The 24,855-nt window shown below is 39.3% G+C and overlaps 4 protein-coding genes across 6 annotated transcripts in view; 2 read left to right on the top strand and 2 right to left on the bottom strand.

Moving 5' to 3' along the window:
* Positions 1 to 18,927, bottom strand: part of gmfb (glia maturation factor, beta) — a 131,424-nt gene extending 112,497 nt beyond the window's left edge. Inside the window, exons 1-7 of one of the 2 annotated variants that reach the window (XR_011907729.1) lie at positions 18,819 to 18,927; positions 17,319 to 17,415; positions 16,181 to 16,230; positions 15,911 to 15,960; positions 15,647 to 15,729; positions 15,473 to 15,546; positions 12,551 to 14,694 (exon numbers count right to left, since the gene is read on the bottom strand). Coding sequence is in view for 1 of the 2 variants with exons in the window: in XM_072366094.1 (XP_072222195.1) it covers positions 14,623 to 14,694; positions 15,473 to 15,546; positions 15,647 to 15,729; positions 15,911 to 15,960; positions 16,181 to 16,230; positions 17,319 to 17,415; positions 18,819 to 18,821 (429 nt within the window). In the remaining variant the exon portion in view is untranslated. Of the gene's footprint in view, positions 1 to 11,861; positions 14,695 to 15,472; positions 15,547 to 15,646; positions 15,730 to 15,910; positions 15,961 to 16,180; positions 16,231 to 17,318; positions 17,416 to 18,818 lie in introns of those variants that run through there. The other variant, XM_072366094.1, reaches the window with a different exon arrangement.
* Positions 43 to 4,705, top strand: cdkn3 (cyclin dependent kinase inhibitor 3). Its single transcript, XM_072366085.1, has 8 exons — positions 43 to 97; positions 786 to 872; positions 972 to 1,027; positions 1,132 to 1,176; positions 1,465 to 1,687; positions 2,568 to 2,599; positions 2,714 to 2,817; positions 3,302 to 4,705. Exons 2-8 carry the CDS (start codon positions 796 to 798, stop codon positions 3,389 to 3,391), a joined length of 627 nt encoding a protein of 208 aa, XP_072222186.1. The 5' UTR covers positions 43 to 97; positions 786 to 795; the 3' UTR covers positions 3,392 to 4,705.
* On the bottom strand, positions 4,632 to 10,411 carry cnih1 (cornichon family member 1). Of its 2 annotated transcripts, XM_072366090.1 has the most exons (6): positions 10,232 to 10,411; positions 9,066 to 9,134; positions 8,698 to 8,745; positions 6,443 to 6,555; positions 6,167 to 6,310; positions 4,632 to 5,909 (listed from the first exon to the last, which is right to left on the bottom strand). In XM_072366090.1, exons 1-6 carry the CDS (start codon positions 10,310 to 10,312, stop codon positions 5,882 to 5,884), a joined length of 483 nt encoding a protein of 160 aa, XP_072222191.1. In that variant the 5' UTR covers positions 10,313 to 10,411; the 3' UTR covers positions 4,632 to 5,881. The 2 variants fall into 2 exon arrangements, with proteins under 2 accessions (XP_072222191.1, XP_072222192.1); XM_072366091.1 differs by lacking the exon at positions 8,698 to 8,745 and having other exon boundaries at positions 10,232 to 10,409.
* Positions 18,928 to 19,509: 582 nt separating the features above from the next.
* lgals3a (lectin, galactoside binding soluble 3a) lies at positions 19,510 to 24,401 on the top strand. The gene is made up of 6 exons (XM_072366074.1): positions 19,510 to 19,713; positions 20,102 to 20,119; positions 20,241 to 20,969; positions 22,026 to 22,114; positions 22,237 to 22,393; positions 23,347 to 24,401. The coding sequence occupies exons 2-6, from the start codon at positions 20,105 to 20,107 to the stop codon at positions 23,500 to 23,502; spliced, it is 1,146 nt and encodes a 381-aa protein (XP_072222175.1). The 5' UTR covers positions 19,510 to 19,713; positions 20,102 to 20,104; the 3' UTR covers positions 23,503 to 24,401.
* Positions 24,402 to 24,855: the final 454 nt, after the last annotated feature.

Below are 24,855 nucleotides of genomic sequence, written 5' to 3'. Positions count from 1 at the left end.
ATCGAATCCGATTGGATGTTGGATTCACAGCGTTTTCAAATCGTTGCAGCTGTCCGAGGGGCTGTCAAAACAGTTGAAAGGAGAGCGTGGCTGACTGGTGAGGAATAAAGAAAATTACGCAGATATACTGTACATATTATACAAACTTAACCAGTTGTTTATGCTTGTAAGATGGCTGTTAGATAAATAGATCATTTGTACTGTTTTTTGCCTTTTTTGTTTTGATATTAAAGCTGGACGGTGAAGGTTAGCTAACAATTAGTCCTGTCATCGATTAAATGTTGTGTCGTCGTTTGTTCTGGAAATATAAAACGTTTTAGATATCGTAGAAAGCCTGACTATAGCATGTTGGAGTTAGAGTTAACCAGTTGTTGTGTAACCTAAAGCTACTCTGAGTTAATTCAGGATGTTTTAGCTTTGAGTATGTTTCAGTCCACGTACTGTCACTTTACCAAATAACGCGAGAGTTACATCAGTGCGTCTCAGGCTCCACAGAAGCTGAACTTTCAATAACCTTTAAAACAGTTGGATATATTGCTGTGCTGTTGCATTGGGTCCTAATATAATCGTCATTTAGAACAGCTTACATCATAGTCAGTTTATTTTCAGAATATGTCATAGTTTTGAAGCTTGTGTGTGTTTTTGCGTCGAAATGAACTTGCAAAAACTTTAATGTTGCCTTATAATGAAAGAACAAAAAAAGTTGCCTTATTTCACATTGATTAGAAGTCACAATATATAGTAGATCCAAAATACAACTGAACCTCTTCCTCGTGTGTCCCCAGGCCTGAAGAGATGAGAACTAGTGAGTTTGACTCTTCCTCTGAAGATGAGGTGGGAGAAGAGCAGCTGGCTCCCTTCCACATTTCCTGGTAACATAGACCATGTGAAGAGTTGTGTTTTAGAGCCAGTAAAACGTGGATTACTGGGTTAATACAATATGCTAATTTGCTGTTTTGATTGGCTTTAAGGTTGCCTCTTACCATTGTTGAGTGCTCTCAGTTCCTCGGAATATGCGCACTACCAGGTAAAATCATTTCAATTTGAACTCTACTTTTGTTTAAATATTTTGCAGCTTTATTAAATATGAATATATGAAATATATTTCTCCTGACTTTGTTTTGACCTTAGGCTGCAAATACAAAGAGATCCGCCGGTGTCTCCAGAGTGACGTTGGTAAGACAGCCAAGGAGGAGTCCACACACTGTAAAATATTGGAAACATACTGTAATCATCCGGTCTGTGGTTGCATTTCAGTTTATGTATTCAGAACCAAATTACGCCCAACTGAACTTCGTTTGATAATTAGAATGCCATCATAACCCACAGGACCGTTGCTCTTGTTTAAGCTTGCAAAACCATTTTTAAAGAAGAAATCTTTCACTTTAAAGAAACAAACTTTAATCTGTATGCAGCAGCTGTTTGATATATGTTTCTTATGGCTCAATTTCCCTTTGTTAACAGATGAGCTCCAGAACCAGGGAGTTCAGGATGTGTTTGTTTTCTGCACCAGAGGGGAGCTGAAAAAGTACAGAGTTCCCTCCCTGCTGGAGGTCTACCAGCAGCGAGGCTTCACCGTTCACCACGTGCCTTTCCCTGACGGTGACGTTCCTGAGCTGGAACAGTGCTTCCAGATCCTGGAGGAGCTGCGGGTCTGCCTTGAGAGTGGCAGGAGGACCGTGATCCAGTGAGTGTGAACGTCGCTCGAAAGAAAAAAGAAGAGAAAAAAAAAAAAGGTTGAAAAAGTTACATTGCTGTCAAAAGCAAAAAAAAAAAAAAAAAACACCTGAGGAGGATCTTTAAAGTCACACTCTCCAAACACGTGCTTCCCTTTGTCCTGGATAAAGATGAGATCATTTAATCATTTAATTTATTTTACAAGACAGTTTGAAACTCGTGTTACAAAATAATGTGCAAGTTGTTTTCCCGACACCATTTAAACTCAGTTGGATCTTTTCAAAACAGTGCGCACCAACTCTTTGTCGAACTGAATTTAATCTTCTCTCCCTTAAATATTCAAACATCCCATTCACAACAGGCATGTTCACTGGAATATTTCCAGTTTTAACAGGAAAGTCAAGTGCAAGATGGTTCAAACACAAATGTTTTTCCTAAAAAAAACATACGAACAGAAAAAGAGCAGAGCTTTTCGCAAAAGAAATGGTAGCGTGTACTCTTGTTAAACCAGGACATGTGAACTCAGCAAAGCTGTAGCTGAGAGGCCTCCAAGAAGCTCCGAAGAGAGCCGATAAAGCTGCTCACTGGGTGGTGCGAGGAAGCCATTCGTACGGGACTCGCCTGGAGTTTAAGTGTGGCTCTAAAGAGCACTGCTGTCAAAAAAATGCTCCCTGGTGCAGAGAAGGTTAAAAATAGACACAGATGCAGGTGTGCCTTTTCAAACGTTGCCTTCCTTGAAGTTTGATGTGCCAGATGGTATCTTACCACAAAGACTTCTATTTTCAGCAATCCTCAGGACACCTTTGCTTATATGTCAGAACAATTTGCTTTTTAGTTGCATATTTAATGGGATTTTTTTCTTCCCATTTTCCCCCTGCTTTCACTCTCAGCTGCTATGGAGGCCTGGGACGATCTGCTTTAAGTAAGAATATTTTACTTTTACTTTGTTCTTGATGGGATTGCCCAATGTATGTAATTGTTTGTATGTAATTTATGTGACAACGCTCTTTGTTTCTTTGTTGTTTCCCCCACTCAGTCGCGGCTTGTTTGCTGCTTCAGCTCTCATTAACGATGACGGCTAACAAAGCCATCGAGATCCTAAGGGAGCACCGAGGAGGAGGAGCGATACAAACAGTGAAGGTGGGACTTTTACATCTGTCTCATTCTCTGTTACTTAAGACACCGATTAGGGCTTTCACACATTTTATCTCTTTAATGGAAGCGGATCCATTTTCATAAATTGCAGTACTTGTTTTCCGAATGATGGGGCTGAGATTTAAGAAACTGCATTTAACCTCTTATTTCCAAGAGTTTGTCCTCACTGTTCCACTGCTTAGGTTTTACAGATGTGACACAGAATACTTCTAAAATTCTAACGTATAACGACTAACATGCCATCTCTAATGTACTCATGATTTGCAACTCTTAGTTTTTATCCCTCACACATACAACTGTAAAGAGCAGCATGACATTTCAGTATTTCCAGTCGCTCGCTCTGAATCATGCTAAATGAGAAGCACAGTTCTCCGCTGCTTATCTGTTTGTGTGCCACTTGTTCCCCATGCTGTCCAGCTTCCTTTGATTTTCAAACATTTTTTTGTTTGTTTCGTTTACTTTTCCGTAGCAATACAACTTTCTTCACGAGTTTCGGGACAGATACGCCACCTACAAAGAGAGCAGAGGAGCTTCCACAGAGCGCTCAGTGTCTCGGTGATCCTGGCTCATCTCTAAAATGCATTGATCTCCTCGGGACCCTCTCATTTAGTCAGCAATTAATTTCTCTTTTTTCAGGTTTTTGTCATGTCTAGAAGCTGCACTTTAAAAGAATATATATCGCCCTTTTTTTTTTCTTCCCATCTTCAAAATCTTTGATCTGGATCTGCTTTTGTCTTAGTCATGTGATAACGCTATTCATGCAAAATTATGTAAGTAATGGTGGGTTTTGTATCATGCAATACTGTGCAAAAGTCTCCAACCACCCCTCTTTTCTTTATGGATTTTCAGAAATGTGCAAAATGGGTGCAGCGATTCTATATTAAATCGTGTGAAAATAGAAACATGAATACAGTGTATATTAGGTAAAAACAGGGCTTTTACAATTTGAAAGTCAATTAGGTGGAAGAATAAAGGTGGTATGGGCACCTTCACTCTTTTAACACTGCCTGAACCCTCTTGGCCAAACTTTTTAGACATGTATTGAAGTAGTCTTTTGAAAAACTTCTCCAGGCTTCTTGAGAGACCTTCAAAAAGCCTCAGAACTGTTGCTTGAGACCACTTGAAAAGATGACAAATGTCTGGCTGCTTGGATACAAAATATGAAGAAAAGGAGTGGCTCAAGACTTTTGCTCAGTGGTGTTGTCAGGTGAAAACTTGTCACTGTCTGTATTTTATTTTACAAAATTTTTCCTTGTAAAAGGTGATTTTAAACATCAGAACATATCTGGTTCCTTATCTGCACATCTCACAAAGAAAACCTTGAATTAAATTAAACTTCTTACGTTGCCATGTGGGGACAATATCTTTCAAGATATGGATAAAAATACTTTACCTGCTCTTTTCTTTTAGATTAGCTCTCCGTCATGTCTTAGATGATTGGTTTTCCATGACAATAAACTTAAGTCTACAAGAGTGTTCAATAGGCATCCCGTTTCCTATGTTAAGCTTGTTAAATTGCTAAACCAATTCCATAAACTATTTCAAAAAGGTTTATTGAAGCTAGAGTTTTGTTTACAGGATAGTGCGTTATTCAGACCTGAATAGATGATGTTCAGCCTGAGAGTGTCTTATCAGATTTTATCCACACACTAGTTCAAATCTGGGTCAACAGATAACCACCAAATTCCCTTAAAGCTGCCACTAATCCATCGATAGTGCATCTCAGAGGAAACTAGAAACTGCTGACATCCTGCTAAGGAATGACAAAAGTAGCGTTACAGTAACACTCCAGTGTACACTTCTGAATGGGAAAGTTTTATTTGGATTCAAACAATCTTTTCCTTCGTGTGACATGATGGGAGCCAATACATTTTATTTAAAAAAAAAAAAAAAAGTCATTGACACTAAATAATCCTCTTCCCTGATAATTTTACATGTCAGAAATGACAATAAATACTAAATAAAAAAAAAAAAGAAATTTCGGCCTCTTAACTGAAACTCCAGATTTTGATTTGGAGAACAATAACAATGTGGGGAGTGTTTGATATCCTGTTTTCAAGAGAAAAAAAAAAAAAACTTCATAAATAAACAGGCGTTTCTAACGGTGTGAAATATTTGGTGTCTAAAGAGGACAAAGGAATTTGGAAAGGTACATTCAACAGTATGGCACAGTTTGCTACTCGAGCTTCAGTGCTGTAGCAGAGAATCAAGTACTGTTTCTTCTTTATGCTCAACACGTGATACTGTTGAGTCTACCTTTAACTTTTACCGATAGCTGCAGGGGCTACTCTACTGAAATACAGGTCACACTTCACTAATGTTGGCAGCAGGGTTGGACAGGGATTACATGGCAAGTCTCGTACGGAAACAATACATCAAAGTTTGAGAGCTGACGTTCAGACTGCGATTGTCTATGTGCAACATGTCTCGCAACGCGATAACCCCTGCACCTCCGCCCTCACTGCACCGTCAGCTCCCGAATATTCAATATGAGTATGTGTGGCCGAAAAAAAAAAAAAAAAAAAAAGTCAGGGTTGCACCATTTTGCGTTAGTGATGTCATGAAGTCACGTGGAAGGAAAAAAAATAATAAAAAATTCGGCGGTTGAAGCTCAGAATCTAAATCACAGATAAAAGCTAATGAAGTTCAGCACACACCGGAACACCTACCTAACCGTAAACACTCAAACGTTGGAAAAATGTGATGAAAAAAAAAAAAAAAAACTTTATTCAAATCTTAAGCATTTTTTTTCTTTTAAAAAGAAGAAGAGAAAGCTGTCTGCAGGCTTGTCCTCGTTTTCCATGAAACATTTGAACTGTAGTAATATGAGGGGAACGCTGCGACCAAGATACAGTCTTAAAAGAGGTTCAAGGTTTCTGAAATGACGCTTTGCTCTGAGTGTGTGTGTGTGTGTGTGCGGGGTGTTCATCCTCTTGAAATGGCATCTTGTGTTGCTGAGCAGTGGTCTCCAGCAGGTCCAACCTTCCAGCACTAGATCATGTTATCTGGTCGTCTGTCTGTGCAGGTCCTTTTTTCTTTGTTGGCCCGCTTAAGAGCTCACCAGAACATAGATCATCCTGTTAGAAAAGTCAAACAGATTTTTTTTTTTTTTTAAATAAAATAATAAATGTGTTCATTTTGTCATCTGATAGGTAGATTTAGTTACATTTGGATGAAGCCCAAAATGTCACAGCACAGGATCAGAATATTTCCATCTTATCTGGTCAGAATACATTTTCTGTACAGGATGTCATTACTGACAATCCCCCTAATCTTTAACGTACTGAAATCGTGTATTAAAATGTAAGGTAAATGATGAAAAATTAAAAAATACCCGTAGAGATAGTAGAAGAATGACAGCAGGTAGAAAGCCAGCTTGCACCAGCCTTCTTTTTGACAGAACGCCAGGATGTCTGCGTTCATGATGGTCGTTGGGTCGTAGAGTCCTGGACAGCTCATCACAGGTCTGCTCATATACCTGCAGCACAATAAAGTACAACCCAGTCATCGCATCATGCAAACAGGCAAAATGTTTCATATTTTGGCCTAAATTGTTATCCACATAAGGGGCGTTTTCATCCAAAGAAACGTTAATATCTTAGATACGCACCTCCAGACATGATAAGCCAGCAGTGGTAAGTTGAGACAGAGGGTGAGCCACTCGGCCGCACAGAAGAACATCACACAGAAGAAGAAATGGATAAGATACTCTGGCAGCACCAGCTGAAAAAGAGATGAGGTTAAACATTAAAATCTGTACAAAGTCGGTTTAATTTCCCAATTCATTATTTTCTTATGCTTTTTTTTTTTGCTCTTTAAATTTAACTGCCCACACCAACCGGCTTAATTTAAAGAGAGTGGAGTCAGAGCAACTGCGGTGATTTGCAGGAAGCCAAAGCCACTGGTCAGAAGACGATACAGTAAAATGTTACAGCTCCTCAAAGAGTTGTTTGTACAAAAAGAGGCGATATTCGCAGAACCAGACTCTTACAAACTGTAGTCGACTCCAAAAGATTAACTCCGCTGTAATTACTTTAACTGGGCCAGTTGTTATGTTGTACACATGAAGTAGTTGCATACAAACACTGCGTTAATCACAAACTGCTCTGACATCATCTGCAACACATGAAACAGGGTGAAAAATTAAGACCTACCACCTGCAAAAATCAGTGATTTAACTCTAGAAGGCCTACCAAAACTGAGGAAAAAAATAAAATAAATAAAGAGATGTTTGATTTTTACAACTACTTGCCTAATTATGGTCAATCAAGTGAGCTGCTTACTGAATTTTAATATTTATTCTTGCAAGTGGCTAGGGAAGGTTAATTTCCCACACTGCTTCTTCATCATGCATCATCACATCTGACAATAAGTGAAAGGGGAAACCCATCAACAACTGGGGGACATCTGCACATGTCAACATCAACATTTTTGAGACGTGCGCAAAGCTACAGACCCCCAACCCCCCCTAAAAATTCCTGACGACACACCGGAGAAAGGAGCATGCTGTGAGCGCTAGCAGTGTTAATGCAGCAGTCTGCCTCAGGTCAGGTCTGGTGCGGGGTTCAGAGGGGCAGATGGAGTCGCCACATGGAAGCCATGCATTCGAAAAGAGCAGAGGGCGGAGGCAAACCAACAGCCCACAGATGGAAAGGTGAGGGGAAGAGGAAGGTGCAGGACGGGAGGGGGCTGCAATGTGCTGAAATCCTGCACTGCACTGCCAAATCCAACTGAACAACTGATTGTTAACAAAAGATGGGCCCAATGGGCTGAACGGTCCACATGCAAAAGAAGTGGCCGTGGCGAAATCTACAGATTAGCCTGTGGAGCCCATCGTGGATTAAAAGGTAGGGGAATCTGTACTTCTTTTTTTCCCCCAAATCTGAAATAACTCCTCCTACTATGGAATTTACCGACCAATCAGTGGTCCTAAATAATGCTGAGCTGGGGCATGTTGGGATTCTGCTGCCATCTGTTCCGAACCCCAGGTGATGCAGGTTGGAGCCAACATTGAGCTCATACACACAGAAGCTTAAATCTGATAAATGTTGGTTTAAACTGCAGCCTCCTCGCAGAGGAATGAGATTACAATGATGACCGCTACAGCTAACAATTCATCACTCAAGAATAGAATTAATCTCCTTAAAAGTTAATCCCATTTACCTACAACTCAAAGCTTAAAGTATCGGTGGTTGAAAGAGCTTTTCTACAGAGTCTTACAACCAAATATCAGGCTGTGATATTTTGCTGTTCTTAAAAGCTTCATCTCAACTTCGAGACAAATCATCTGACAGAGTTAACAGCAAATTCACTGAGCCGGTAGATGTAACGATATATGCAAACAAAGGGTAGATTATAATAGAGATTATGCATGCTTTAAGCATTTGCAAGTCTTTTCAGTTAACAGCTATCCCTTACTAATAAGTAATAATGTATGTTTCATCCTAAAGAATATCATTACCCCACTATTGTCCACTCTGCTAGGTTTTTTATGAGCTACAAAAGACTATTAAGTATAGTTCAAAACTCAAAAATGTGCAGATAATCCGTTTAGTTTCTCTGATAGGGTACTAAACAAAATGAGCTCTTTAGTAAAAGCTTGCAACAAACAAATATCTGGATTTTGAGGCTTACAGATGTGACAATAACCTCTTGAAAGGCACGTCAAAATAATTTAAGTAAGTAAGGAAGAAAGATATACGAATAAAAAGAAAATGTTCTTGCTTAATCCAAAGCTGAAAACACCAGGGGGTTCTCGACTTGAATTAGTTAACTGAAAAGACGTTTGCAAACACTTCACCATGCAAAATGACAAGACATTAGACTGAGTTGAACTGAGTGGGTATTTTAAATATTAGTACAAACCTTTAAAGCAATTTTGACTCTTTTTATCTTTTTGACCTTTTCAACTGTCTTTTTGACATTAACAAGGATAGAAAAAAAAGTTGAGGGGGTGGGGGGGGGGCAGATTGGAAAAATAAAAAAGGCGTTAGAGTTTGACAGCTGACAAAAATAAAATAAAAAAATTTAATTAAATTAAAAAAATAAAAAAAATAAAAAAATCACTGAATTGATAAGAGGCAGGTTATTGAGCATAACAGTGCAGATAAATGACAGAAGAAAGCAGAACAAAGGCGGATAAAGTTGTATTGAAACAAAGATCTTAGAACAGAGCACATCTGCATGCAGTCACAGAGGCAAGGAAGGTCGTGAGGTACGGTGGCGTCACTTACCGGATTTAAAGTGTTACACTGATCTATAGGATTCTTGTAGTCAGTCTTCAGCTCATCAAATGCTATTATCTGGAGAAAAAATAAATAAAATCACTGAGCATATTCCAACATTTCATGTCATACACTTTCTGGAAATCTGCAACTATCTGCCCAAAATAAACTTTATAGCAATGTTAAAAAATAAATAAATAAATTAGACTTCACAAAATGTTAAAGACTTAAAAAATTATTTTCTAAGAAGAAAAAAAAATCAAACCTCTTCAAATTTTCTGTTTCAGAACCATATGACACAATTATTAAAAAAGTTTGAGAAGTCGGGAGCAGTGTCACTTACACTCATGTTGCCCAAGTTTCTAAAACTACGAATAATAATTACAAATAGTTTTACTATTTTACTAAAATGTCCTTCTTGAGTTCTGGTTCTATTACGCCATCAATTCTCACATGCCTGTAAATGAATAACAATCACGGTCTAAAGTTAACAAAGAGGATACGTGGTTGAAAATAATTACAATTCTGAGTGATTGGTGCTTTAAAACGCATAAATGTGACATGGTGGCGTTTACAACAACGTATGTGACCTTTCAGATTCTGACAACTCAATTACTAATAATTTGTGTTTATCAGTAAACACATGACTACATAATTACAGAACGAATTGTCGGCCCCGGAAAAGAGGAATATATTAGCCTAGCATGTTACATGCTAACTAACTGGCTAGCAATTAACGTATCCATGCTTCCTCATTTAAAAAGCTTGACAGATTCATATAAGTTGTCTGTATTAAACCCATGCTAAAAAGCATGTTATCAATATGAAGGACATTTATTTTTAAAAAAACACAAACAAAAAAAAAAAACGAAGAAATAGTCCATGTTTACAAGGCTTGCTTTTAGCCGTCGGCAGGGTATGTGTGTGTCATTCATTCAGCAACGCGTTTCCGAGGCAATAAGCGCGCGCCAGTTTCAGTAGCACGGATACGTTCTATACAAACGGTGCCAGGCACTACTGACAGCTGTAAATACACCCCGAAACCGTCCCTGCTATGAGGCTAACAGACTGGCCTCGCGTTAGCCTTGCTTTTGTATGGCTTCCTCGCTCCTTGTCTAGTGTCTCTCGCCACCGTTGAACTGACAGGCCCACAATCTTTGTAAATGTGTACTTACATGCCAGATAGCGAAAAAGATAAGCGCTGCCGTCAGCAGCAGAGCAAGCATATAACAAAAGGCCGCGAATGTGAACGCCATTTTTCTCCGGTTTTTCGAGTCAGTTCCTGGCTCCGTCGGTGGATGATGCAGGCAGCTTTTCCACCGTTTCAGAGAGTTGTCAGAATGTCTTCTTCTTGAATAAATCCTAAACGAGTGGTATGTTCTTCAGTTCCATTACTGCCATCTTGTGGATTGTGTTTGCATGTCCTCTAAGATGGTCCCATACTCCCCTCCTCCAGTTTAGCTAATTAACATTTTTCCATGTCTAATTGTAATAGATAGATAATATATAACAGCTAGGTAGACTGCAAAACAGTGTCCTTTTTGAAAAATGATCCTCCAAATCGTCTCCCATGACAAACTTCTAGCCATTCCATGCAAAATTCCTCAATGGCAAGAAGTTACAAACCCTCCACAACATTTCAGATTGGGGCTTGTACTTCTTTTCTTCTGTTTGAGCTTTCTCTTGGTGGACTTATTGGTATTCTTAGGGTCTACCATACTGAAAGACCCACATCAGGGTAACTTCAGACAGATGGCATTATATTGTCCTCTTTGATATGAGGCAGAGTTAATCAGTTCATCGACAGTCCCTTTCACATAGACTTTGCACCATAATGCCTAAAGCAAAACACCATTGTGTTGCCCAGGATTTGCTCATTCATAGTGACCAAATAGAGCCAGCATAGAGCCGTATCAGTGTGCTTTCAAACATGTATGCATTGTCTAGTCTTTGTTCTTTGACATACTGGCTTAGCTTTAATATTCTTTTTGGCTGACAAACCCTTGTTGCTGCCACACCTTCCTCTTTTTACAGACTTTTTTTTGCATTAGTCAGCTGTTTTGCTTAACTGGTATACAACAGAATCTTGGATAAGCTGACAGTCATTTGAAATCTTTGTGTTTTAAGTTATTTGGACTTTTTAAGTGCCAGACTCGAGATCTCACCATTTTTTTCTGATGGCTTTAGTGAACTCTTCAGATCCTGTAATAATGACATCACACACTGAAAAATCTAAACAAACAGAAGGTCTTTGACATAGATAAATTGGTACTAAATTTGGTTTCTTTTACTTAGAGTTCCAAGCTTACTAATCGTCTGTACTAGACTTATTTAGCCAGCAACTGTATTAAATTATCCTCAAGTGTCTGGATACTTTTACAATGTTTTTGTATTTCAGCTGTTCAATGACATAACAGACATAGGCTTAAAGTGCGAACTTTCTCTTTTAACTTGAAGTTATTCATATTCACAGTTGTCAGGGGCTCAAATGTAACTGGTCAAATTAGCATAACCATGAAGAAAACGTTCCATTTTTCATACTTTGTTGAGGAACTTTGCAGGTTTAATATTAACATATATCCAGAACTATCTGTACACGAGCCATCTGGATGTATTCAAAGTGTGTTGTTACCTTAAACAGGTTAAATGTTTATTCTATTCACCAATTATGAATTTTCTTTCTTTTTTTTTTCCTTTTGTCAGAACATCATCAAACTGGATAGAATTTCCATCCGATAAGTGCTGGACCACACGTGATTGTTTCAATTTGGAAATAATAATAATAAAGAAACTATCACAGGCGAGTAGACATAAATGTCGTTTTATTTGGACAACTGGACAATAGACACTTTTTATAAAGTATGGGAAAATACAAATATCTCAAGTTTCACTGATGCCATGAGGCAGCTGGTTATGATGTGTCAGTTGTCTTTTTGAGTAAAAAGGAAATAGAATCAGAGAGGACACTTATCAAGCTAAACTACACATTCGCAGGTTAAAGTAAACACCTCGAGAGGCCAAATTACACAACAAGTTTTCACCACATAGGAAACGGACCTCACGTTGAGGAGACCGACTGCAGTACATGATGGCCAGATTATTACATCTTATCAAGAGTAACGAAAGCAGAGGTTTTTTTTCAGATAGAGCAAGAACACAGCTGATGTTTACCAGCCACATGTTTAAAAGAGTCCCTGTGCAAATAATTCACACCACTGAGCAGAAAGGTCTCAGGTATCTGCAGTAGCTCTACGTGTTATGGAGGTTTGGAGAATTGTGGAATATAATCAATAAACATTCTTATTTATATCAAAGCCAGCACATTGCACATTTCAGAGTTAGCTCGTGTTGCGTTTGTCAAAATAACTTCATCGTGTTAATTTTCAGATAGTGTTTCTTAAAATTGATGGTAAATAAAAGGTTGGGGTGCAGCCTCGCTCGCAGCACATAAAGCATTCTGAACGCAACCATCAGCCACACTGGATTTTCCATACCGGCTAAAAACGAGACTGACCGTGTAAACCTCGGCTTTGATCTTATCAGCAGACATCGAAACAGGAGATTACAGCCGTGTCGCCTTGCTCCTGTTGGATTAAAACCTTGTCCCGCCACATAAATATAAATCACTGTGTGGTATTGGACATCTACAAAGGATTTACAGAAAAAGCTTCGATTGTGCGTACGTATCTTTGAGTCAGTTTTCTGGGTGGGGAAATAGTTTCTGTTATTTGTCACGGCCAGGACAACACTTTAAAAAAAATTATTTGAGATAAGAAAGATACAAAAGAAACAATATCCAACGAGGCTTTTTTAAGGATCTTGTTTTAAAAACAAGTGATTTGGAGTCATCACATTTCAAACAGACGTAAAAAGAGTCAAGGCATTAATATGGTCGACTTAACAGTATGATATCTTAAGCGGACATTTGTAGGCTCATTTGTTTCCAAAACTTTTGAGTCAGCATTTTCATTGCATTTATTGTTATTCCCCCATTTATCCAACTTTTAATGCTGGGGCTGGTCGTCCTGCTGTTTTATCCTGGAAGTGTTTCTGTTCCAATTGTGGGCTTCATATTAGATTTCAAATCTGCTGAGAGCTAACATTCTACAAGGAGACAGAGAACAGATAAACTGGAATGTTTAAAAAAAAAACAAAAAAAAAAAAAAACACGAGTACGCTGAAGACTTTATAGATTGGCACGAAATCTGAGCAACATTCAACACAAACGATACATCGCAAAAGACACATTATTCGAACCCTGTTTTGTATGGAAAATGGAAATTGCCCAGATTCTGTTCTTTACGTCTAAATGTGAAGCACGACTGGTAGATGGAGGAGTGGCAGCAGCAACTGCAAAGCAATCAAAAGTAGCTTTACATGACAATTAAGCGCAGCAATCATGAACACTATAACAGTAAGAGCAACAATGCACGATAACAGCTAACAAACTCCCAAAAGACACAGTTACTCACTTATAGAGAGTAGCCCAGTAGATTAAAAAGAGGGGCAGGTAATGCCATTCTGTGTGCAGTGTCATTATCATCATCATCACCGTCAAGGCCACAGTAGCCTTATGTTTTGTGTCATAACGTTCAAGTCTGGAATGTTCCACCGAAATCATTGTTCCCTTAAATGTTATGAAGATGTAACAAAGTCACGGACACTTTTTCCCCACCTCTAAACAGAGATAAAATGCTGTGATGACAGCCTAAATCTGCAGCTAAATAAGCTCCACTGAGGGGGATTGCCAGCTTATTCATGTACACAGTTAAACACACCAAGTATTAGTGTTATTTTCCTTTCTAGAAGTGATTATAGTGTGTAACTTATCATTTGAATGCCCTCGTGTGAATACTGAAGGAGAAACTGACTAAGACAAACCTCAGTAGTGTTGTTCAAACGTTTTGACTGGAAATTAGAGGAAATGTATGCTCTAAATCATACAGAAACTTAAACTACATACACAAGAAATAAAAAAAAAAAAAAAAAAAAAAAAAACAACAACCCTAAAATCAAATAAGACTCCCTCAACTTATGAAAAATCGATGAGATAAAAAGGTGAAACTGAGGAGGTTCCAAGTTGCAAAAAAGCAGAGTGTAAACTATAACAGAAAGTGTTGTTACAAATCTTTTAAATTCTCCTGAATGAACACGCTGTAGAAGGGCGGATACGAATGTCAACTTTGTCCACTTCAAGAACTATGCGAGTGTTCATTCAATACACACATCACTGGCACATGGAGAAATTGTACGGGGGATAAATATAGACCTGAGTCAAATAGTATTCGCAGTTTCAGGCTATCAGATGGGAAAGGTTTAGTCAGTGTCACGACTGCTGACGGTCATAGAGAAGCTCTCAAATTATTGTGACTGTAAATATGTTGGAAACTCCACCAAGGAGGCCTAAAACTGCACAGAGGACTTACAAACACTACTCAAATCAGGTCTAACACACAGAGGAGGGAAACATTAACTGTGGTATGTCCTCTTCGAGAGATGACAAGGGTTGTGCAATCTGGATCCTCCTCGCATCCCATACCTCTGGGTGAGGTGACGCTACCTCTGATTAGCGGAAGAACCCGAGTTTCTCTCTGAGCCACTCTTCCGTCAGGTCCTCTGTGTTCCTGATCTCAAACACCTGTTGAAAACACAACAGAAAGTTGGGGGGGGGAGCAGGAGTGTGATGTTAAATGTTCCAAGACCATTTTTTCAGATTGGGAAAAATGTAACTACTCATAAGTACATCACAAAACCCCACTTTAAAAAAAACAACAACTATCCCTTTAAAGGTGCCTTACAGTGCCCCTATGGTTACCGGTACATTGCATCTTGTGTAAATGCAGCTTTAATTTCTAAGGATGAGCAAAACAGTTGCAGAATATTTGAAACAACTATGATAGACATACACAGACATGCCATTAGAAGTAAATGTAGTTCTGTCCTCAGACTCTACAGCCACGTCAGCAGCTAAAACTTCTTTGCTTTTAGAAGAGTGAGGCTGTCCGTATGCTAACAAAAGTCTTGATCCTCCCCTCATTTCTTTATATTCTACTTCCGAGCAGCCAGACTTCCCTCTAATCTTTCCAAGTGGTCTCCAGCAATAGTTCTCCAGGCTTTCCAAAGTTTTCTTTGGACATTGGCTGATATGTAAAGTTAGAGATGATTAAATCCACGAGAATTAGTCCTCTGTGGAACAAGAATGTTTTTTCAGCGTGGACTAAAATGGTGGACCGTAATGCTCACACACATTTCCAGGTCCATACAGCTAAAACACAACCCACTGATGAAATATTATTGTAACTCTGACGTTGTATCTAATTTTCTTAATACTTATGTGGCAGATACTATCTGGCCATAATAAGACATGTAGGATTCCCTCTCTGCGCTATTTCATGACTTCAGAAAAATGAACAAACCTTGGTCAGTTCAACGGTTTGCACCAGTTTGTTTTTGCTTCCTGCGTACATCATCTGCTGCTCTGGTCTGCAACCTGCAACGCCACAACATGTTCAACAGGGCAGGAAAACAGTGGTTTTTAGGAGCTGCTCTTCTAAATTCAGTGTCAAAAATGATTCAGAGATGCTCTTTACCAACTGGACTGGAGAAGATGAAGCAGAGCGGATAAGACACACGTCCGTCGTCATGTTGATACTTGTAACTGTAGACGACAAATGTTCCTTGTGCTAAGGAAAGTTTGTGCATTTTCCATCACAGGGAACCAACTTCAGACAAAAACTCTGACTATCTGACAAATGCATATGGGAGGATGAGATCAGAATTAATATTAGGATAAAAAGGGAGATAAATCCCTTAAATATTGTTAAAGAAAGACAGATTATTCGTTCAAAGGATATCTCGGCTGTCGCTCAGGCAGTTCATCCTTTAGATCGTCAGGAGAGATATCCTAAAAGACAGATGTGTTACGAAGAGATAATTTTTCTGTTGAGGTGCATCGGCTTCAGTTACAGTTTATATGAGGAAATTATTTATGAAATTCAGACGCTGGCAGGTTCAAAGATCAAAACAAGCTGTCAGTTTTAGATAAAATTAAAGTTTTTAAAACTGCCCTTTTGTTCAGTAACTTGAGTAAATTTGTCCTAAAGACAAAATGATAGACATCTTACCTCGTGTTCTTCATCAAGAATAACAAGCTGCTTGTCTTTGTCAATCTTCACTGAAGCATAGAAAAGAAAACAAATATCAAAGTCAATAACTCTATCCGTTTACATGAAAAAAATTGTTTTAGAAGCAGTGGTTTACTGAGTGAATAACAATCTTTATTTTGATTAAAGAAAATAAACCATTAAACCAAAACCAATAAGAACTGCCCTGCTGCGAGTATTCTGATACATGGAGTGCGGATGACTTTGAGTCCATGTCATGCAAACACAGTGCTAATCCCATTCAGCAGAAATGACATTCTGAACCAGACAGGACGGGGGATAAAGATTAAGCTCAGTTTTCACCCTCTCAACTCGCTGCTCTGAGACATTAAAGGCTGCATTTGGAAGTGACAGGTGGGATCCCACTGTCTTCAAGGCACAAAGAAGTGTAGATTTACAATATCACGGATATTCTTCTTTTCAGTATGTAGGTTTGACTTATTCTAAACATCTGTCTTCAACCAGGACAGGCTACCTTAAATATTTAACAAAACAAACGTGACAAAGCTTGACATTACACAAATCATTTTACAGAGGAAATTTGGGGGAATGAAAATATTGATGGGGTGGAGATACCAAGCTAGTCTATATGCAACTAACTTATGGCTAGTAGGATAAATATTTCCTTCCATTTCTTGTTTGAGTAATCATATGTAGCTAATGATAATTCCCCTCCCTTTGAGTGTAGCCAATAGGAAGATTCATTATCAGAAAACCAGGCTTTTTCTTCTTTTCACTGCAGATGACATTTCAGACGAGGAACAACATTCGATGTTTTAACACATGAAGATGAACTTGAAACCATTTCCTCCATTGATCATCATGGGAAATTTCAGATCACTGTGAGATATTAATCCCTTCAGGGATTAATAATAATAATAAAAAAGACTAAAGTTTGCCTTCTCACACACTCAACAACTTTCCCAACTTGTTCTTTTCTAGAAACTCCAGTAAAATACCCAGAGTATGTTGAAAAAAAAAGCTCTTTTGATAAAGCCAAATTTTAGAAGGTGTTCTAGTGTCGTAAGGAGTTTATGAACAAAATAAAAACTCTCATAGTGCATATAAATAAACAGGCAAGAAAAGGTCAGGGACTCACTAACGATGGCCGCGTTATTGGTCTCCTTCCGGAAACGGAACTCCCTCAGCTTTTTCACCAGATCTTCATCCACATCACACACCACCAGTGATTCGCTCTGATCAAAATTGGAAAAAAATGCAAAGCAATATCAGTGCCTAAGAATAAATATTTGTACTTTTCACAGTAATATGGACAAAAATGGTTAACTGTAAAAATCAGTTAATTGGAAAATAAACTAAAAACAATTCCCACAATAGGGGCTGCTATAGGGGCTGCTAGATTTTAGGATACAACAAACAGTCACAATAATACTTTCTGCTAGAGTCCAATATGACCTAGCAGATTTAATCCATCCATTGGTCTGGACCTCTCTCACGTCCACACATAACGCCATGTTGCATAACGCCAACAGAAAGACATAAACTCTCTAAGAGTGTCTTTACACATTGAAATCTTTAATTACACCTTCCTGAGCAGATGGCTGGTGGGAGTCAGGATTTCACTGAGCTCTGGGAGAGATCTTTACAGATTAAGAAGGGACTGGCGTGTCTGTGATTGTGGACCTCGAAAGAACAGGATGCACGGGGAAAGGATAGGAAACAGGCCAAACAATAAAAGCCAGAGCTGGCCACATGTTTACTTCTGGTTTACATTCCTCCAGACACTGGCAAGTCGTTGGCCGGTTTGTATGCTTATTCAGCCAGGAAATGAGAGTCAGTTAACTTGAAACACCTTGAAAATAATGCAACTCATATGTGGATAGTAAGACAGTAATAACGCCTATTGCTGATCGACAGTGAGCAGAGTCGAGCTGTCATGACACGCAGTCAAAATGCCGGAGTAAAACAATGTTCCTCATGGTAAGCAACGAGCTAGCGTTAAGGCAGCACCCAAAAGCCAGACATGTTAAAACCCATCACTGCGACGAGCTGCATGAAGTTACCCATATATAGCAGCAGGAAATTCAACAGCTGGGTCTTCAACATAAAAGCCTTTGCGCTTCTGTCAGTTAATTTCCACTTTTGTAAGTGGAAATAGTAAAATATGGGTCATAGAAATACAAAAATCTGCTTGAACATTACAGTATCAAGCCTGACTCTGGGTTCTATTGACTTCAAAGCGCATGTAAATAATACAACTGATGTGTCTACACGTCACCTTTTTTCAAATATTGGCTTACATGTGCGAGAAGAGTATTACTTGTATTTATATTAACATATAACCTCATATGACACAGATGCTTCAGTTGTACAGGAGCACTTTGAGCTACTTGTTAGCATGCGTTTTATTTTGAAATACTTCCCCGGAAAATCAATCATTTCTGTGTTGTCTGACTTGACGTCAATAAAAACAACAGAGGGTGGAAGTAATGCTAGGCTAACGGGCTAATGCTAGCCAATCTACGACCTCACTTTCTCGTTACACTCCACGAAATTTGTCATTTGTTCAGAGCTCACAATTAAAACGCTGGAGCTAAAAACGAGGACTCATCGTTCGCAATGAAACAGAATAACTTACCATTGTTGTAGAGTTTGAGAGATTCCCCTCAAGGTGCAGCTGCTGCTCTGAATGGCAGGAACGCTATGTGTTTTTTTTCCTTACTTCACATCATCTTGTGACTGGTTTGACCAATCCCATACAGGCGCCCCCTGCTTAAAAAGTCTGCTTACCCCTGTAAGCAGATATAAAATATATAATTTCAAATTAAATTAAAAAAGAATTAACTCACTGTTTTAACTAAAATACCAATTTATGTGCTCGTTTTCAAACTTGGCTGTTTTTGCAGGAACTTACATCTCCCAAATAGTGTGGAAAAAGTTGTTTTAATTAGAAAAAACACAAAAAGTACTTTTTACATTCCCTGTAAAATGGCCAATAAATTGGCAGTGATTATATTGATAACAAAAGGTTTATTTACTTTAGGAAGATGTAACTGGTGCATATTTTGATAGCTTTGTTTAATTACATGACAAAAATATTTGTCACATATCCGCCATGGTTTTTGGTTTTGTGTATTTTATTTTATCTTATTTTCCAATAACTTCATTTATTTATCTTAGTTAATGAGTCTGGTATTGCATAGAAAGCTACAACATTTTTTCATGTAATTATTTATTTACTTATTTTGAGCTAAACACGTTGTGAAAAGCCAATAATGAGAGTTCTCATAAAGATAGAAGTTACAGACATATATGTGTGTGTTTCCAGCAGAACGCGCCCATCCCTCGGAATACGTCATCAGTGAGGCGCGTGTACGTTCTTCCTTTTCAAGAGTTGTAGGGAGAGCCCATCTAGCGTTAGCTCTCACTTGTGATCCACGGTAGGCTAAATTAGCTGGCTATCTGGTTTCCACAGCTGGGTAAATAATCGCTGTCATCCTCCAATATTTGAGAAGAGTCCAGCTTCTGGCCAGGTAGCATAAACCATTTTTTTCAGCGCTTATTTTTATTCAGGCAACATAAAGCTTGACTAAACAAACGTTAACTAACAGTTAGCTGTTGTTAGCTAGGTCGCTAGCCAAGTCTGTAACATCACTTTTAAAAACATTTTGGATCCTGTTTCTCTGCTAAAATGCTATCTGAAGTCATTTTAGTGTCTGTATAACTTGTCGTTGTAATATTTGTTACGTAGAGCTATTTTGACTCTACCGACATGGGTTTTGTAGTTCATAATTCGGAGATGGAAACATTTACTCAGAGCCTCTGTGGGAATTGCCCACAGTGATTTGTGACAGCCCTTTATAATCGGTTGCTATAAGTACTCAATAAATCTGATGGAAGTTGTTTCTTGTTCTATTTTAGATCATGGCAGATTTCTCGGTGAGTTCTAAGTACGGCACAATTTGGCATCATTTCCTGCTGTTTTTTTATTTACTGGTTGGGTAGGTAAACAATCTGTTTTTGGTGAAAAGAGTGATTAACGCTTTCTCTTTCTCTATAGCTGGCAGATGCTTTAGGAGATGACGCATCAAGCCAGGCTAAAAAAATAGGCAACACTAACCCCTCTGCCCCAACCAGCAATCCCCCACTTCCATCCAATCCAGGCTGGCCAGGTTCAGCCCCAGGAGCTCCCACCCAGCCCTCAGCACCAGCTGACTTTGGCAGTGGATCATCTGGCCCAGGAGCACCAGGGCCATTCCCATTTTCTTCAGGTCCTGGAGCACCAGGGCAATACCCGGGACCACCATCAGCACCTGGTGGGTTCCCCGCAGGCCCTGGAGTACCTGGACAATATCCACCTGCACCAGGAGCCCCAGGTCAGTTCCCTTCCAGTCCTGGAGCACCAGGGCAGTTCCCTGGGCAGTTCCCTGGGCAGTATCCCCCTGAAGCAGCTCCAGGACAGCTTCCTGGAGGTCCTGCTTCTTACCCAACAGGACCATTTCCTTCTGGCCCTGGAGCTCCTCCTGGGCCTTATCCAAATATGCCTTTCCCTGGAAGTCAGGCAGGAGGAGGCAATGGGATGTATGGGCCAGGAGGTCCAGGTGCTTTCCCCCCTCCAGCTGGCCCTGGCTCTTTTCCTGCATTCCCTGCTGGAGGGTTTCCTCCAATCCCATCTGGGACATGGGGACCACATGCAGGTGGAGGTTTTCCTCCCGCCCCTGGGCCCTTTGGTCCCGGTCCTGGGACCATGGGTCCATACGGTGGCCCTACTGGACCAGGAGGCGCACTGGTGAGTACAAGCACTTTATAGACATATTTTGTTGCTTGCTGGATTTCTTTTCTGGTGTATTTCTGCTCTGGTGTGCGGTGAAGATTCTCTGTGTGGACTATGTAGGTGTACTCAGTTCTACAAGGAGTCGGCAGAACCAGTTCTCTGCCTCTGGCTTTGGGGTTTAAGTGAGGGCTGCATCTCATTATTATTTCTGTGTCTTGGTCTCTGCTGGGCTGCAGTATAAATATATAACGGCGGTAATATTTGGTCAGATTGAATTGTCAAAAATCTATTCTTGTCTTTCAGCCCAGATATAATCCACCATTTTATTGACAGCAATGAACTCAACTTTTCAATCGGACAAGGACGTCACTTCGAGAATCAACATGTGGTTTGATTAGTCCCAAAGACTTTATAAAAACCTAGTAACCAGATATGCTCAAATTATGTGTTCAATCCACTGGATGTAATGCTTTAATCAAGTGCAATATGATAGGATTTGCTCATAAAAAACACGTTTACTATATTGATACACCTCTTTTATTATCTGATTTAGCTCTGACTTGTCACACATGTTTGTGGTTAAAATTAAAGATCTTTTTATTTTCTATAATTCTGCTCAAATGTCAGTTCATACTGTTGTTACTTGTAAAAAAATATGTATATATATATATGTATGTATACATATATATTAAACCTGATTTGTCTGTCACTGCCTTAACTCGTCACTGTGACTTGTGAAAGAGTGTAAAAATAAATGGAGATAATGACTCATTGGTGTTGTTGTAAGAATGTGGGAAGGGTGGCTGCTCTGCTTAATGTTTAACTAGTTTTTTTTCTTTATTTTATGGCATAAAAGTTGATGCTGTATATTACCAAGTTAAAACTATTGATCCTTAAATGTGAACAGTTCTAAGTCTCCTCTTGAGAATATTTTCAGGAGAGTAAACAACTTTCTTTTTGTTTATTTTTTTATAGTAAAGCAGAAAAATGTATAATGACGGAGGCTGTTTGTTTCTCAAAAGGGCACAATAGGTGTATTTTCATTATTTCTGATATAAATGTTTCTTCCAGATGGTCCCGTATGATCTTCCCCTTCATGCTGGAGTTATGCCACGTCTTTTAATCACAATAATCGGGGAGCCTGTTCCCGGTGCAGACAGGTACGAACTTACAAATCAGTGACTGAACTGCACTTGTTCAACAGCCTGAACAAACAGAAGACTATTATGACATGACGGCAGCCAAAATTCGACTGATTTTTATTTTGCTTCAATTTTTTCAGGTTCAACGTTGACTTCATCAAAGGCTCAGATGTCGTCTTTCACTTCAACCCTCGCTTTCCTGAGCAAACGGTTGTCAGAAACTCCAGCCTAGGCGGTTACTGGGGGCCTGAGGAGCGTGATGGAGGCTTCCCATTTATCGAGGGACGCCGTTTTGAGGTAAAATGTTTTGTTTTTAACAACAAAAAAAAATTTGCATTCGCAAAACGATTAACTCTTTTATTCAGTTTAATACTTTATGGTTAAAGTAAGTGTATGGCATGCAACACAGAGGATGTTAATACTTGGTACGAATATGCGTTTTATAATACGTCCTCAAATGCACCGTGACTGTTTGTGAACTCTCTGTATGCAAATAAAGACACAGCACACAGTCCTGTATTTCAGACAGTAAGCTGTCAGCCGAGCAACAAACAAGACCTCTTTGGGTCTACTAATGTTTTTGTAAGATTGACCTCCTCTGACTAAACAATATAATTCAAACATTAACATCAGCTTGTAAATAGACTTTTACATGCTTTTTATACGCTCGACTCAAAGTGGAAGACATGGAGGCGCATCCACTGTGTTGGTGGTCCCTCAGAGTGGCCCAGCACACGATTCTCTTTAGACTGTTTTTGGAATATGTCTCCAAGCATTCCTCCTCTTAAGTGTGGTTTGTGTAGTCCAATGTGAATGTGTTGTCCATGCGTCTCCGACTTTATTTACAAATGCCCACTTGTGATCCGATCAGCGAATAATTGAAAACCGTTTCTTTTAATCACATTTCAAAGTGATAACTTAAACGTCGAGCATCCTGATTGCAGCCTTGGCTTTCACAACCTTATATGCAATCATTCAAACCATAGTTCTTCCAAAGAGCCAGAATAAATTAAACTGTCAGTGAGACACTGCAGGTTCTTTTAAGATGTTGGAGTTAAGTCCGTCAGCCTTGGAGGGAAGAGAGATGACATATGTTCATTAACACACAAGGCTGGCTTCATTGCTAAATACTGTGTGCTCATCATTCCAACAGACACGGTGCAGTTCTTTGAGACGGTAACAATGCATTTTGACACAATGAAACATCAGCAGACTGTTGAATGAGTTCATGCATGCTGTTCACCCCTCAGCTGAAGATCCTTGTGGAGGAGGACATGTTCAAAGTGGCGGTGGATGGCACCCACCTGCTGGAGTACGAGCACAGAGTTGGCGGCCTGGAGGAAGTGACCCTGCTGCGAGTGGTCGGCGACATCATCCTCTACAGCGCTGCCCCAAGCATGATCTGAATCCGCTACCAAGCCGCCCGCCGCCCAGGAGGCCCGGCTCAAGCTTCAGCGGCGTATTTGACAGCCTTTCGAATGCTTTGCAAGGAAAGCCGCTGTAGTCAACGAAGTGCAGTCGCTGTCCACCTGGCACATTTAGCACAGAGCAGAAGGCAGATTACCCAAGGTCTGCACACTATAATCCTGTTTGTTTTTAGTTTTTGTTTTTGTTCGTTTGTTTATTTCTAAACTGGATGATGTCTCGTTTTAAAGCCACTCATAATCCAAAAGATTTTTTTTCACATAACATTATCAAAGTAGGGAATGAGGTAGAAGTAAGAAATAAAACTAATTTATACTGAATGAAATGATTGTAAGCATAGTTGAAAAGTGCGACATGTCCGAAACATTTCAGATATTTCCACGAGCGAGAAGTGTTCTGCTCACTCGTACGCTTATTATTCTGTTATTCTTTCCGTTTTCTGAACATCACGATAAGCCTGCGTAGTACATGGAAGTGTAATGCTGAAAATCCACGCAGTCCTCTCATTTCAGCGCTGGACTACGACCTTCAATACTCACGGACAGTAAGATAATGATGAGGTTTCTCAAAAATGTATTTATATACCGACTTTGTTCCTCCCTTTTTCAGTGGAAATCCTCCTGAACTCTCTGATTTGGAGGTTCATTGAAATGTTTCGCAAATTCTGATTTCATGTTGAAGTCGACCCTAACAGTGGGGAAAAAAGAAAATATGTTGAAGGGGAGAGATGGGTTCTCTGATTTGTTGCCAAAGATCGATAGTTTAGCATTTTGAGATTATGATAAAGGGGCAACAAGCGAAAACTGTCTCATTAAAAGCTGTTGGATGCAAATGATTGTACATCTTGGCTGTAAACATAATAAATTCTGGCTTCCCTGTTCCTGTTCTTTATTACTTTGTAACTGGAGAAAATTCAACCTCGGAACTTTTAGGGTGTACCTTTGATGTGTTACACTGACAGAATCAGCTCTTCAACCCCAAAATGTTTTCTCACAACAGATTTCAGCACAAAAGGTTTCCGATGGCCTTTGGTCTGCAAATAAGCAGTTTTTTTTTGTTTTTTTTTGTTGGCTGCCTGTAGAGTAATATAAAACAATGGCACGCAAATAACCACTTCTGGCAGTCCAAAACCTTTCCACCTTAACAAGCAAGTATAATTGTAGCTTGTACTTAACGTGACCATTTCTCCCTATTTTAAACTCCACTCCACTACTTTTCACCAAAAAGAACGCACTTTTTATTCAGCCACGTTTATTTTTGAGAGGTTTAGGTACCTCTAAAATGAATGAGTGTACACATCGAATAATTTGACACGCTCTTAGAAAACAAAGTTT

Source organism: Leuresthes tenuis, unplaced genomic scaffold (genome assembly GCF_036924035.1).
Source record: "Leuresthes tenuis unplaced genomic scaffold, fLeuTen1.0.hap1 SCAF_15, whole genome shotgun sequence".
NCBI lineage: Eukaryota > Metazoa > Chordata > Actinopteri > Atheriniformes > Atherinopsidae > Leuresthes > Leuresthes tenuis.
The sequence above is the reverse complement of the archived record's forward strand: the minus strand, read 5'-3'. Positions and strand labels throughout refer to the sequence as shown.

What these genes read in the sequence shown, in the direction of transcription:
- cnih1 (XM_072366090.1), bottom strand. Translation starts at nt 10,312, where the DNA reads ATGGCGTTCACATTCGCGGCCTTTTGTTATATGCTTGCTCTGCTGCTG. An exon ending in CTGGCTTATCATGTCTGGAG is followed by an intron (nt 6,311 to 6,442) that starts GTGCGTATCTAA and finishes ATTGTGCTGCAG; the next exon opens with GTATATGAGCAGACCTGTGA. An exon ending in TTCTTCTACTATCTCTACGG is followed by an intron (nt 5,910 to 6,166) that starts GTATTTTTTAAT and finishes CTTTTCTAACAG; the next exon opens with GATGATCTATGTTCTGGTGA.
- cdkn3 (XM_072366085.1), top strand. Translation starts at nt 796, where the DNA reads ATGAGAACTAGTGAGTTTGACTCTTCCTCTGAAGATGAGGTGGGAGAA. An exon ending in CCTGGGACGATCTGCTTTAA is followed by an intron (nt 2,600 to 2,713) that starts GTAAGAATATTT and finishes TCCCCCACTCAG; the next exon opens with TCGCGGCTTGTTTGCTGCTT. An exon ending in GAGCGATACAAACAGTGAAG is followed by an intron (nt 2,818 to 3,301) that starts GTGGGACTTTTA and finishes ACTTTTCCGTAG; the next exon opens with CAATACAACTTTCTTCACGA.
- lgals3a (XM_072366074.1), top strand. An exon ending in CCTGTTCCCGGTGCAGACAG is followed by an intron (nt 22,115 to 22,236) that starts GTACGAACTTAC and finishes CAATTTTTTCAG; the next exon opens with GTTCAACGTTGACTTCATCA. An exon ending in TCGAGGGACGCCGTTTTGAG is followed by an intron (nt 22,394 to 23,346) that starts GTAAAATGTTTT and finishes TTCACCCCTCAG; the next exon opens with CTGAAGATCCTTGTGGAGGA.